Source organism: Sinohyriopsis cumingii, chromosome 18 (assembly GCF_028554795.1).
Source record: "Sinohyriopsis cumingii isolate HCF-2022 chromosome 18, ASM2855479v2, whole genome shotgun sequence".
Taxonomy (NCBI): Eukaryota; Metazoa; Mollusca; class Bivalvia; order Unionida; family Unionidae; genus Sinohyriopsis; species Sinohyriopsis cumingii.
Window position 1 is genome coordinate 92,664,460 of NC_142978.1, and position 14,754 is coordinate 92,679,213.

General features: G+C 35.1%; 1 protein-coding gene across 3 annotated transcripts in view; it reads right to left on the reverse strand.

Moving 5' to 3' along the window:
* LOC149777508 (uncharacterized) overlaps positions 1-14,754 on the reverse strand; it is a 42,197-nt gene that overhangs the window by 15,702 nt on the left and 11,741 nt on the right. For 2 of the 3 annotated variants that reach the window (XM_089942088.1, XM_089942089.1), the window contains exons 2-5: positions 12,067-12,158; positions 11,005-11,565; positions 7,765-8,511; positions 7,236-7,268 (exon numbers count right to left, since the gene is read on the reverse strand). In XM_089942088.1, the coding sequence (XP_089798214.1) occupies positions 7,236-7,268; positions 7,765-8,511; positions 11,005-11,565; positions 12,067-12,151 (1,426 nt within the window). In that variant the 5' untranslated portion in view covers positions 12,152-12,158. The remainder of the gene's footprint in view (positions 1-7,235; positions 7,269-7,764; positions 8,512-11,004; positions 11,566-12,066; positions 12,159-14,754) is intronic. The other variant, XM_089942090.1, reaches the window with a different exon arrangement.

The window sequence follows — 14,754 nt, forward strand, 5'->3', positions numbered from 1 at the left end:
GCATGTTGACCCTGAACACTAAGATCTTTGTGTACCGTGCATACGTGATAAGCACTCTACTGTACGCGAGTGAAACCTGGACCCTGTACGCCTCACAAGAGGGAATACTGAGCGCCTTTCATACGCGATGCCTCCAACTCATACTCTGGATCACCTGGAGCGATCGAGTAACAAACGAGGAAGTGCTTGAACATGCCAAGATTCCCAGCATTGTCACACTCCTCCGCCAACTTCGCATCAGACGGATGGGCCAAGTACGTCGGATGGATGACAGATGGATCCAAAGAGACCTTTATTCGAAATTTGTCTCTGGCAAAAGGTTGATTGGGTGGCCACATCTCCGCTTCGAGGATGTCTGCAAGCGCGACATGAAAGTCCATGACATCGATGTCAACACCTGGGAAGAGCTTGCTCTAGACAGGTTCAGCTGGCGACCCTCTCTGATCACTGGTATGAAAGCCGGCGAGAACAAGCTGCGCTTGCTAGCTGATGAGAAGCGACTTCAGAGGAAGAGGAAGCAGCTCCTACCCAAACCAGAGTCAACCTTCAACAGCAGCAAGGACTGCCACTCCCGTGTCGCCTCCAGAGCCACAGCAGATGCTGACAACCACCAACCGGGATATCTCTCATGCGTACACTTCCATCGTCTCTCAAGACTAACTGATGCCAACCGACCAACCGACATGCTATGGATAATTATCTTTTGGATTTGACCTGGTCCAAAATCAAGTTCATTTTCTTCTTGACCTGCATAATTAATTTCATTTTTGTAAACAACATGTTTATATCATTCTTAGTCCAGGATATGGGAAATTTTCCATGATATGTCGGGTCTGTCCGTTTTTTTTTTACCATATCTTATATCATAATTTTAGTGAGAGAACTTCTAATTTGAAGTAAGATTTTTTTTAACATTTTAAACTTTTCAGAAGGAAATTTACAGTAGGTAGCAGTGTTTGTCTTAGAAAATAATAATTGTGACCTGAGGTCAAGTACAGGGCTTTAATCCTGTTTATCTAAAAATTATTCATTCGTGTTGTAAGATCTGATCAGGATCAGTAATACTTCATTTGGGCTGGAATCTATTTATTGCAATTATTTCATTCAAGTTATTCTTCTTTAGAACTTCAAAGTGCTCAAACATAACATTCGTTGAAATAGAGACTTGAATTTATTGTAAAATTCAAATAAGGATATATTCTTGGGATTGTATTATTGTGATTCAACAAAAGACTGTTGGCGCATCACTACGACACTAGCCATCACTGGCACATTAACACTTCCAGCTTTTTGATTTAGTTTGGAATGCGACTAAAGTTGAGTCAGACAACTATATATATATATATATATATATATATATATATATATATATATATATTATATATATATATATATATATATATATATATATATATATCTTCTGTCTGTCTAAACCATTGAAACTAAACAAACTCTTAGTCATTTTACAACCTCAAAACAGTTATTATACAAAAAGATAAGAAGATATCTGGACAACTTCATGTTTGAATAACTGAAATTCTACAAATAATAATTATATAATGGAACCAAAAAACGTGAAAATAATTGGAAAATGGTCACCGAATGGGTAATGTGAACATGTATTCTGCGTTACCGTCAGACTTATATAGTTCAATATTAAAGATTGGTTATTAAAAGTGCATGTTAGGGTTAAAGTATAGAAACAAGATGTCAACTTCATCACAATTATATATATATATATATATATATATATATATATATATATATATATATATATATATATATATATATATACCGGCGTCATCATGTTTTGCACAAATTTTATCTGTTTGAAGCATACCAGCGTGGAAGAGGGATACAATAAATAAAACAGTAAAAGCAAAATATTAGCGTACTAGTGTGATCAGGGTGCGGACATGGTATTTCAGATATTGTATTCCTCATACGCATGTAATAATGTTGACGACCTCTACTCTTTAATTACATTCAGTACATCATAATCTATTTCACTACGACATCCCAATTGCTATCACCGATGAGAACGGAGAACAACTGTCTCAGTTGAGAACTGATCTCATTTCGGAAGACAAGTTTGGTTTTGTGCACAGTCAACGGGACTAAACAAAGTTGGTTTCTGTTGAAGAGTTGTCTTTATTCACGTGTGACTGCAGTGAGAGGTTTATATAATATATATTTGCTCGAAGAAGGAAGAAAAGCGACGAGTATACAATCAGTGTCCTCGTTACTGAGGCTAATGTCAATGTAGATGTCCGCCTTTCTTGGGTAGACATTATGACACTACTGACGACATCGTGCAGGTGAAGGATCAGGTATATTACATTGTCTGAGCGCATTCCTGTTTTGAAGACTGGCACAAACAAAACTGCCACAGATTAGATCACAAAATAAACAATGGATAAAAAAGTCAGCTGCCTTCAGAATTAAAAAAGACTATCTTCAATCTGTAGAAGATGTCACAGCAAATATTAACACTGACATATAAAATTTCGATGAAATTGTTTAAATATTGGCAGCGGAGTGTGAAACGCAGTCACATGCTCTTGAAAAACAAATTAGCATAACCTTGAGCAATATATCAATTCATACATATATCATATATAATTCATGAAAACGTAACAACATGATCACTGTCCTCCTCAACGAATGACTGGGATGGTGATCGATAGATTAAAGAGCGAAAATGATAAAACGACTGTTATGGTAGCAAAAGTTGGAACTTTAAAGTTTAGGTTTAGTTGGTATTTCATGTACATTTATAGAATAGTGAACACTTAGATTTTAATCCACGGTTTGGACAAAACAGAAAAAAAACTTACAATCAATATCAAGTATTAGTACACGAACGGTCTCGAAAAGTGCATGTTTTAATTTGTAATAATGTATACAATACATTTGATAACAAGGCTTTCGATGATAATTGTTTGGGGACGGTTTGCTTACATTCAAGTTATATATACTGAATGGTTGCGTTTCGTTTTTGCCTCTTTTAACTATGTATCGGCAAGTCTACGCAGATATAAATTAATTCTTTACAGTCCAAATATATATGATTATAATAAATTGTGCAGGCTTCTTATATACGTGATGACCTTGACAACAAATATGTGGACAAGAGTGAGTCCATTAATGATATTGATCAACAAAGTGAGCTGTACGTAGTTGAATTTTCTAGAAATACCAATAGGAACATTTTTCTTAATTGTAATGCCAAGTAATACTATTTACTAAATAGATGGTTTTATATAAATACTATTCGATCGTGATGTCTAACACTGGGGCATCATGCCGCAAACATGTAGCATCATGTGTCCCACCTATTCTTATTGCCGTGACACCAGGCCGACCAGTCCTAACACTAACCTCTTAATGATATGCGCCTAGCAAGGCAGCTGTTAGTACCATTTTTATAAGTCTTCGATATGTCTCGGCCACGACCTTCAGCATCCGGGGCGGCCGCTCTAACCACTAGGCCACAGGAGTGGTCAAGTACCAGACAAAAGTTTATATTAAAGGAATGGTAAATGCTTCGTGAAAGAAGAGTTGTCAAGGCTATATAATATTTTATGTAGTTCTGAAAATAAATAGACCTGATGATACAATTGGTGACTTGAATGACTGCAGCTGAACGGAGAAACAATAGTATCAATCAAATAAAGAAGTAAAATAAAACTGATCCCAAAATACCTTATGTTACAGAGGGCTTTCTTTTGATCATTATATGTATACACCCTTCTGTTCTATTTTAAACCAAAGCATTCTACGTTGGCTGATTATAACTGTAGAATGGTTGATAGACAAATCATTTTAAAGGGGTAGGCCAACCTCCCCAGTGCGACTTTAACTAATATATCTCAAATTGACATAAACTGAGTATTATCAACTTTTGTGTTATTTATATGAGTGTGATTTTTGACACGGTAAATCGATACACATTGTGTACAAATCTATTGAAACTGATGTAGGGGGACGACTGTGAAAGGTGTTGAAATCATTTTCAAGTTCTGTATTTGCGTGTACATGGTTGAATGGGTTTAACACAATAGTTTATTCTTACTATAGGAAAGAGACAGAGTTGCCTGTTCTCGCCGTTTTATTCCAGTTTTGTTTATATATATATGACCTAGTTCTGTCTCTCTTAACGCCATTGACATCTAGATTCATGGTAATAAACGGTGATTTATTTTACTGTATGCAGATGATGTAGTCTTACTGGCTGACCGCGCTTCTGAAGTGCATATCATCAATAATGTATTACATACTTGTTGTGACCTGAGAATAATGATCATTAACAACAAAAAGTTAAAATAATTCATTTTTGTCATCATGTAATGTTACGTCCAGTCATCGATTTATGTATGGTGCTAGTGAAAAATAAAAAGGCACTGGAAGGTACACACGAAATATTGCTCTGGCAATAACCTAGACAAAACTCAAGGTACGTCTTTCAAAAAAATAATATATATATATATATATATATATATATATATATATATATATATATATATATATATATATATATATATATATATAGCTTTTGAAAGACTAACATTGAGTTGTGTCCAGGTTACATATATCGGAACCAGAATGTAAGCATTTTTTGTTTCTGAATATTTTATGATAATACAGATGAATTATTTACCTGTTCGTTCGTTACAATCTTTATAAGGATCTTTTAATTTCTCATTTTTCTAACTCTTCCATATATAGGTCATCAGCCAAAACTGCTTTATAAGTCTCCTACAGAGACCTTTCTTTCAAAATGACTGACATCACATATATATGTATGCTTTTATCCTTGTAACCGTTTCATCTTTTCTTACCCTGTGCAATAATGTTTAAATCCCATATCATAGCTGATGTTTTGTACATAACTGTTTGTATGTCCTTAAATCTGTATTCCTGGTGTTATTAATCTTTTTATACAGTTGCGCATATTCATAGTTGTTATATTTTTACTGCTAATTTTATGCTCTCCTCTGCTAAGACGCAAATAAATAATTAGAACCCACACAAATAAATCGACAGAAATCGACTCACGGCAATTTACCAGACAATGTTACTTGTCTTATCAGTACTAAATAATGAATTCATTCAAACTTTAACCCAACTGTGAATGTTAAGGAAGACCACGCGTCGTATTTTGCTGCCTACGTGATCAATTTTACATAATTAATATAAACACTATCGATATAAGACACTGCATCGATGGAACGAAGACTGGACACTTAAGAACCGTGTCGAAAACAAGCAAGTGTTCCAGCTCAGGTAGTTGAATTTTTCTTAAAATAAATACAAACAACTTACGTAATTAAACAAAATTTTAAAACACATACAGCATCACTTCTGTATTAATAAAACTGCAAAAACTGATTGCAGGCTTTTAAAATAGCGTATCATGGAGACAAATGGTTCTAATGCTTACATTGAAGACGAAATGATTTAATTTCTTTCATTCAGCCAGATTGCTAATAAAAGTCCTCCAGCACATATATACATGCATATTCCATCCAACAAGCATAAAGCATAGTAACCTATATTAGATTTGATCAGTGTTTTATATCATAATTTATTTCTTAAGTGTTTCTAGTGTACAAATTGGTGGAATATCAAACATCAATTCTTTACATTTTGATTCCTGTATTGAAGATTCGTGTATATTTAATTTCAACACATTAAAACTCGTTTAGAAGAAACCGCGATAATGCACAGAAATAGCTTATCTGCAACATTTAGTTTACGAATAGCAATGCACTTTTATACCGCTACGGAAGCAAATTATGTACGCCGTATTTGCCAAACTGTATTCATTTTGATTTCAATATCAAAAACGTTGCATAATTCATACCAAAATTAATAAAAATCTGCAAGATTCATATAAACTTCTTTGAGAGAATATCAAGAATACTTGGGGATATATACTGATTAGAAATGTTTCAACGTTTAACGCTTTAAATCTTTTTAGGATGCGATACAATGATCAAAATATTTTGAAACGCTGTATTTTGATCATGCGCTGCAACAATTTTGGGCCTTATCTAAACGAAAAACGTGCATTTTTAACCATATGTGCATGTGAGATAGTCTGTTTGAGCTCGTTTGTTTGTTCTTTTTTAAGTAAATTCTCAATTTGTATTACTAATTTAAAAATGCGCAAAGCAATCAGCAACAATTCTAAGTTCTCTCTCTGAAGCATGCAGTCGGACTTCCATTTTTAAAAAAAAAAAACACATACTGCATCTACCAGCAAAACAGTATCACACTTTCCTGTTGTTCACTTAATTTCCCAGGGTGCAATCCGTAGGAAGATTGTTATGATTAATGTGTTTGAACATCAAATTTAATACACATTCCAATAAAGCTTGAATCAGACATTGTTTTCAAATGTACATTAATTTACGACATTTACATTTACGAATGTACTTTCATACATACGTATTAATCAGGTCATTGGTATATTTAAATTTAAAAAAGGAAGTAATTAGCATGTTATTTCAATAAATGCGTAAATTAAACACTGTATGTTTGTGCACCCGTTGAATTTACGACTGCGTTTTCAAACATGCCTGTCATTCAGGACGTTGAGATCATTTGAATGGATTATCTCAATTTATTTTACCTGTTTCACTAAAATAGTTTCCCACCGCTATCTCGTTTTGGCTATAATTGACCGTAACATTAAATTTTAAGTGTATACAGTTTTTTTTAGTAATGAACTGTTTCAACTCCTCTTTCTCTACAATAACTTTTTGTTGATTTTCATGAGTCAATTTAACTGAGTAAGCCTTTACAATAAATATAAAATTTATATCGTCAACAATTTATTTCATCCGGATTAGACCAGGCGTCGCATTGTCGATTATCAGAAAACACCTTCTCGACGTTATTCTGGCTTGATTTATCACCTTCTATAACATCTTGTGTATGACTTCTACAATTCGTGTTAAATGCGAATTGTAACATGAAGACACTTACTTGTATAGTAAGAAGCTCACAAAACCATTTAAAAGTTGGAAAATGTAGTGTGTATTCGATTTTTACGCCCCTTTATCCAGTACATATATATATATATATATAATTTCTTGACGGACCTGCCTATATGGAAAGTGAAATATGTTTTGCTGATAGCTACATCATGTTAGTGAAATGGATGGTAGAATTAAAATAAACCAGAAAAATTATCTTACCTTTATTAAAGGCATGAGTAATTATCTTACCTGTATAAAAGGCATGATTGTGTCGGTGAGAATCTGCAAAATACTTCGTGTCATAACTATGCAATAATTTGAATTGTATTTGTGGACTCTTTTTCAACTCGTTTTCACTAGCGACAATAATCCAGGCAACACGCTATGTATATCAGCTTGCTAGATCAAACGATGCTTAGACCACAGAGCGTACCATGTTTACAAATCAAAATTTCGAAATGTTAAAAAATAATTCATACAAAATATACAGGGCAAAACAAATAAAACTCTATATCTGAGCTTTTGAACTAAATAATTGAGCGATAACAGCCTATTGTGTAATGTTAGGTTTGAATTTATTCCTCACTTTGAATGGAAGCATTAAACTTTTAAATATAAAAGGTCGTCGCGTTGATGTGCCCATTTCTAAAAGAGTATTTGGCATATCGAGAATTCTGTTTAAGTTTTAATAAATATGTGAAAAAAATTCATCCACACAGCTTATTATGAATTTGAATGGATCATAATCGTGTTATGTTTAATTGGCATAGTCACTTACGAGCTTCCTCCGAGTTGGCATCCCGATGAACATGTTTGGTTGACGGTAAGAGCGTGGTAGTAGTGGTCATTGATGTTGTGGACGTTGATGGTGTCGCTATCCTTTGTGGTGGTGGTCGTCTAGTTCGCTGTAGTTTTGTCGGTTGTTTCTGATGTTCAGTGGGTTGTTTCTGGGAGTCAAGTGGGTGTTTCTTTGTCTCCAACTCAAAAGGAACTTTGAATGGTAAATCTATGTCAAACAGTTTCGTTTTGAGGATTCCCCAGGTATTCTTAGTTGATTGTTGCAATTTTGCGATCTTGAATGATGACTGAACCGTCAGCTTTTCTTCCTTGTCTGCTTCTGTTTCAACTTTAGAGGGCGGTGCATTGTAAGTTTCAGTCTTCTTTTTGTCATTCCCATTATCTGATATGATAAGGAATTCTCTTTCATGTGGAACTATATTAGTCTCTTTTTTGTCTTCATGTTGTATCGATTTCACAGCAGAGATGGGCTCTGGATGCTGTTGAACTGCATTGAAGAATGGGACATTAAACCAAGACTTTTGCACTCCATTAGCTTGATAACTAGGCTGTTTTGTAATCTTGGTGGGACTGGGTAGTTGTGTAGTGGATGGCAGTGTAGTTGTTGGCTTGGTGGTGGTGACAGTAGTCGTGCTTGGCATCGTTGTTGTGATAGTGGTTGTAGTCTTCACTGTGGTTGTTGTCTTTGGTGGGAACGTGGTGGGTGGCAGTGTTGCCTGTGTTGGAACTGTGGTGCCGGAATCAAAATACATGAAATTAGAATTTACTATATTAGGTGAAATCGGCAATTTAAGAGCTTAATTTATTAATAATAAAACATGATCCTGTTTGCAAGTTGAGCAAAGATATAATGTACATTCCATTTTGCAAAATACAGCTTCTATATTTCAACTCCTGGGTAGATCATACGAAGGAAGTAGGCGTGTTTATCAAGTCTTACCATAAAAGTATAGTAACTTGACAAAATATAAACATCATGGTCAATGGAATTGAATAACTTTCTATGCCTATTTGGAATTTCCAGTAATGGCTAGGTAAACCTATCGTTCGACATTTAAGGTCACGTGTTAATGCACAGGCTTTGGCACTGAGAAGTTGCATGAAACAAAATCTAAAAAAAGTAATATTTTCATATCTTCTCTCTCAAAACCAACATTGCTTTTGTGTAGATTGTCACACCCAATGAAAAAGTTTGCACAAGATCTCAACCAGCATCCGAAAGAATGGATTTGGTGGCCAACTCAGTCGAACTGTTAATCAAACTCGTGATACAAATCAGTATTGCCTCTGTAACTGATACTACTTGAGGAGTCTGGATAGGGTAAGGCTTGCTTCTTTAAGTTGGAAGAATAGTGGACATTAGATAGGGATCTACTTGCCTCCTTAACTGAAAAGACTCGCTAACTCGAGATTGTGGACTCTGGCATGGAAGGTGGATAGCCTCTTTAAGTGAAATGAACCATTTAATCAGAGCTGAGACACACATTGCCCCTCTAAGTCATAATAATTGCAGACATTAGATTGGGATAAACAGCCCCTCTTTGACAGATAAGAATTATGGACTCAAAATCTTTAAGCGATAAAATTAAATGACCCGGTATTTAGAGCAGTATTGACTTTCTGACTAATAAAAACTGCGGACTTGAGATAAGGTCACGTATTTCCTATTTAAATAAGGATTGTGAGAATCATTGCTTCTGGAAGATATATTTATTACGAACTAAGAATTGGACGAAGCATCGCCTCAATAAGTGAGAGGTATTTCAGGCGTGGGATAGGGGCTGGCATCGCATATTTATGTATTACGTATTGCTCACATCTCTTTAAGTTCCAATCACTGCGGACATGGGATAAAAATCAGCATTGCCTTTTTATGTGATACCTATTACGAAATGGGATTGGCTGAAGCAACGCCTATCCGAGTGATAAGAATTGTGGACATAGGGTAGGGAGAAGCCTTGTCTCATTTAGTGATAAGAATTTCAAATATGGGATAGGGTGCGGCACTGCCTCTTTAAGTGACAGCAATTTAAGACAAATGGATAAGGGCCAGCGTTGTCTTTCCAAGTTTAAATGTTGCAAAGATGGGATGGGGACACAATTACTTATTCAAATGAAACTGACAGAGGACACTGAATTTGGATGAATGCTGCCTCTTTATGTGATACGTTTGACGGATATGGCATAGTGGGTCGCATTGCCTCTTTAAGTGTTAAGAACTGCGAAAACGGATATGGAGGAGCATTGCCATTTTAATGATACGTGTTCAGCATGTGTGAGACGGAAGAACATTGCTTTATTAAGTGATAAGTGTTTAGGATATGGGATATGAATGAACATTGCCTCTTTGAGTGATACGTATAGCAAACTTGGGCTAGGGGTGTACGTTGAATCTTTACGTGATATGTATTTAGGACATATGATAGGGAGCAGGGTTGCCTTATTACGTGATAAAAATTGCAAGCATGAGATTTGGAACAGTATGTCCAATTTATTTATGTAATAAATACTGTGGATATGGGATAGAGGGGAACATTGATTCTTTAAGTGATACGTATTGCGGATATAATATCTGGAGGAGTATTGCCAGCTTATGTGATACACATTGCGGACATGGAATATAGAGGCGTATTGCCAATTAATTTGATACACATTGCGGACATGGGATAGTGGTGAGTATTGCCAACTTTTGTGATAAACATTGCAGACATGGGATAGAGAGGAGCATTGCCAATTTATGTGATACACATTGCGGACATTGGTTAGGGAGGATCATTGGCTTTTTAAGTTACGAGTATTACGGATATGGGACACTAAGCAGTATTGCTGTTTTAAATGATAGGATTTGGGAACTCGGAATGGGGGCTTGTGGGTTTGTGTTGATCATAGTCATTTGCTTTTGTGCTCTAGAAATAAATCTCGTATCCATGTATTTTTCAATAGATCCATTCCATCATGCGTTTTTGAGTGAACCAGGGGAAGTTGTACTTCATGTCACCACAACCTGATAACAAACGTACCTTAGTACCTAACAGAGCATATCAAGGTCTATGCCGTTCTGTCTACTTGAAACAGAATAGATCTTGATCTGAATATGCGTTTTGCGACGGCAGATTGTTGTCTATGCTTTTTTCCGTGCTGATTTGCATTATAAATGGATAAATACGATTTGTTAAAGCTTTTGAAGCTACTTACAGGTTCAAGATTCATATTAACTTACTGGTACAAAAGGACTCGCCCAAGTAGAATACGGTGTCTAGCAACAAAATCGTGGATTTCTTCTCTGGTACTAGATGATAGGCGTCATTGGTGGTACTTGCAATAATCTGTAACTGCGAATCAAGAATCAGTCGGCCTACTCCAATTGCAATCAAATAAATTCCGTTTTGTTTCGTTGCCGCTGCCTCTCCCTCTGTGGCTTGTATGTATTTTGCCCTACCGTCAGTCAGTAAAACACCTATACGGGCTACTTTTTCTCTGCCATATTCTAGAAACATCTGTTCCATATAGACAAGACCGAGGTCCGTCCTACTGCCGTCTTTTGGCTGGGTTAGAGTTTGCAGTTTGTTTAATACGTCATTACTGTTGGTAGATTCTGTTAAACTAATTGTATCACCCACAGTGGAACTAATAACTATCACGCCAGTGCGAATCTTGTCGAAACCTATTTCAGTCTGCTTCACAAATATTCGAATAAATTGCATTTGCTGCTGGAATTCATCATCGGATATACTGTCTGAACCGTCCACAAGGAAAACAACATCCGCTTTGGGATAGCATCCTATTCAATACAGAACAGTAATTATGAGTAATACAGCACACCGTATACAAACATACATACATACATACATACATACATACGTGCGTGCTTGCGTGCGTACGTACGTATGTACGTGCGTGCGTACATACATACAGACATACATACATACATACATGCGTGCGTGCGTAAGTACGTACGTACATACGTGCATACATACATACATAGTGACTTTACATGCTAAATTAGGCAATACTTCAACTATATATATAGTTGACTAAATGACTAATTATCTGAGTAAAATTCATCTTATGCTTGAATCCATTTGCATTTATGCGTAATAAAAATACTTATGCTATAAATTATCAACGTATCTATTGTAAAAGAGTTGAAAACTGTATTGACTAAGTGCGCATTTGAGACATGTTAGCTTAATTGTTCGTCTGATCTTTGCTTGAAAAGTAATACAGAGAGAGAGAGAGAGACAAGTCATGCGACAGATAAGTAATTAAGAGAGACACATACCTGGCTTTTGTCTGAATTGTCCTATGCACAGCTGATTGCCGAGAAATACCATCAGAACGAAAGAAAAAGATACAGTGGACGCCATAATTTATCTGTAAAATAATCGTTAAATATATTTAATGAGAATCCATAGAGATTATTATGGAATTATTTCAAGAGGAATTTAAATCACTAACTTAGCAGCCAATCTTCTTGCTAATTCTTTCTAGTCTAACTTTCTCCCGAACCGCCAACTCAACGTCAGAAGAGGTTTGCACATTTAAAGCACCAATATTAATACCTCTTCGCCGTCTTTATCGTAAACTGTATAAACCTGCCTGCAAAACAAATAAGCAAGCACGAAACCTACCCGTTGACGTATGCATGTAATGGCGTATTCGCATGATTTTGCTCTTTTCACTAAGTCAGCTACGTACGCAGGTTATCCAATCACACTTCATCTAATGCCACACTTAGTTGATGTCTGGGGGATGTTATCTACTTCAGTTCCTATTTCAATATCTAAAATTCAACTTCTTACTCTTTGGCTTTGTCCCTCAATAAACGATATCCTTTTTCCTCGGGTCTTTGAATGGTTTCTATTCCTCTTTTCAGAATCTTGCATGTCAGTTTTATTGAAAGTCTAAATACTAAATGTTAACCTTACCTGACAACTTTAAGCCAACCAATAACACATTTGATTGGTGTATGGAGAGTGCAAAGAAGAACTCTGTTGTATCGAATAAAAGATTATTATTTTGCAAACATTAAAAAAGAATGTATAAAAAAAGAAAAAGAACTTGGCATTTACATGTTTCTTGAGATTAATAAAAAATTGGTTTTGAGATCTTCATTTACATTTATACATAAATCATATCTAATTTCATCGTGCCTAGTTTTCCTATTGTTATCGTTTTATGGTAATAAGTAACAAAGTCAACTTGTGTTCCCCACAAAATTGACTAATTATCTGAGTAAAATTCATCTTATGCTTGAATCCATTTGCATTTATGCGTAATAATTCTTGAACTATTTATCTTCATATTTTGCTATTATGTCACATTTACATTACGACATTAGTTTATGGTAAAGGTGAATAAAGCTACGCACAAATTACATTTAGTTACCGCTCCGGTGGCCTAGTGGTTAGAGCGTCCGCCTCGGATGCGGGAGGTCGTGGGTTCGATCCCCGGCCGAGTCATACCAAAGACTTACAAAAATGATACTAACAGCTGCTTCGCTTGGCGTTCAACATTAAGAGGTTAGTGTTAGGACTGGTCAGCCTGGTGTCAGGATAATGTGACTGGGTGGGACATCGTGCTACATGTCTGCGGCATGAATGCCCCGGTGCTAGACATCACTATAAACTGCCACATTGCAGACATCGTAGCGTTATGACTGAAAAATTGTTAAAGCTACGTTAAAAATCAAAATCACAAAAATCACATTTAGTTAATTTAGTAATCAGTTTCAAAATAACCAATATTTAATGACATTTAAAACATGTTTTAAAATAGCCAGTACTTAATGACAATTGAAATGTGTCTTAAAATAATCTAGTATCTAATGGAAATCGAAACGTGTCTTAAAATAATCTAGTATCTAATAAAACCTGGAACAAATAAGCTATTTAGCATCACATTTTAAATAAAACAACAATAGAAGACAATCAAAACAAATATGTCAAGTATGATTCTAAATCATATATTCACACAAATGTACATTTACACGAATAACTATCACGTGCCTTCGTGATATTAAGTGCATACGTATTTAGTGGCTATATCCACTATACGACGGTGACTCTTACCAAGGTGTTCAGAGGTGGAATTATATAATGATTACGTGATAGTTAACACTTTCTTCACACCTAATATAATTTATTGTTTTATTCTCTTGGCAGCAACATGCATCTGTAATGCAAAATGAACATGTCGTTTATATATTCACTAAATAAAATGTACTTTAATCATGTGACATGACAGCTCCTTGAGGAAAGACATGGTTACTTAGTTTTGACACTGATATTCTTGTACAATCCAGATATTCTAATTGTAAATTCAGATTTTTATGATGAAATATTTACGGTCGCCGCGATCTATGAAGTTCTCAAGCAAAGAATCATACACTGTTAACTCTGTTATAGTTTTCTAATAGTCATTTATTACGACCGTTTTTAATAACACAGACGACCTTCAAAAATGTATCGTATGCGTTATACTAAACAAAATTAAAAAATATGGTGAAAAGATCTAAACGAGCTTAAATTTACTATGAAAATGATTTCTACAAGACTCATCTCAAATTTGCATAAAACAAACTAAATATTTTGATGTCAGAGTTTGTGTCTTACAAGTCCTTCATGTACTTTTTGCAATTTTACTGAAAATGATTTAATAAATAATGATGTGCAAGAAAGATTCTTTTACAAAACGAATCGTATTTTATCAGCATTATTTGCACTTACAGACGGAATTATCTTCATCGTGCAGTTTAATTACCTTTTCAGGAGAAAAGGCGCTATATGCGTTGCGACAGGTGTGATAATCGTTCGAAACAATAAAATTTAAAAACCTTTTCCTCCAAAGAAACAAAACTTATGTTTAAGCAGGGAAAGTAAACGAAAAAGAATATAATATATTGATGTGTACGTATAGTTTATTCCTGCTTGTACTGCGAATGGAATATCAAAATAGCAAGAGTGATTGC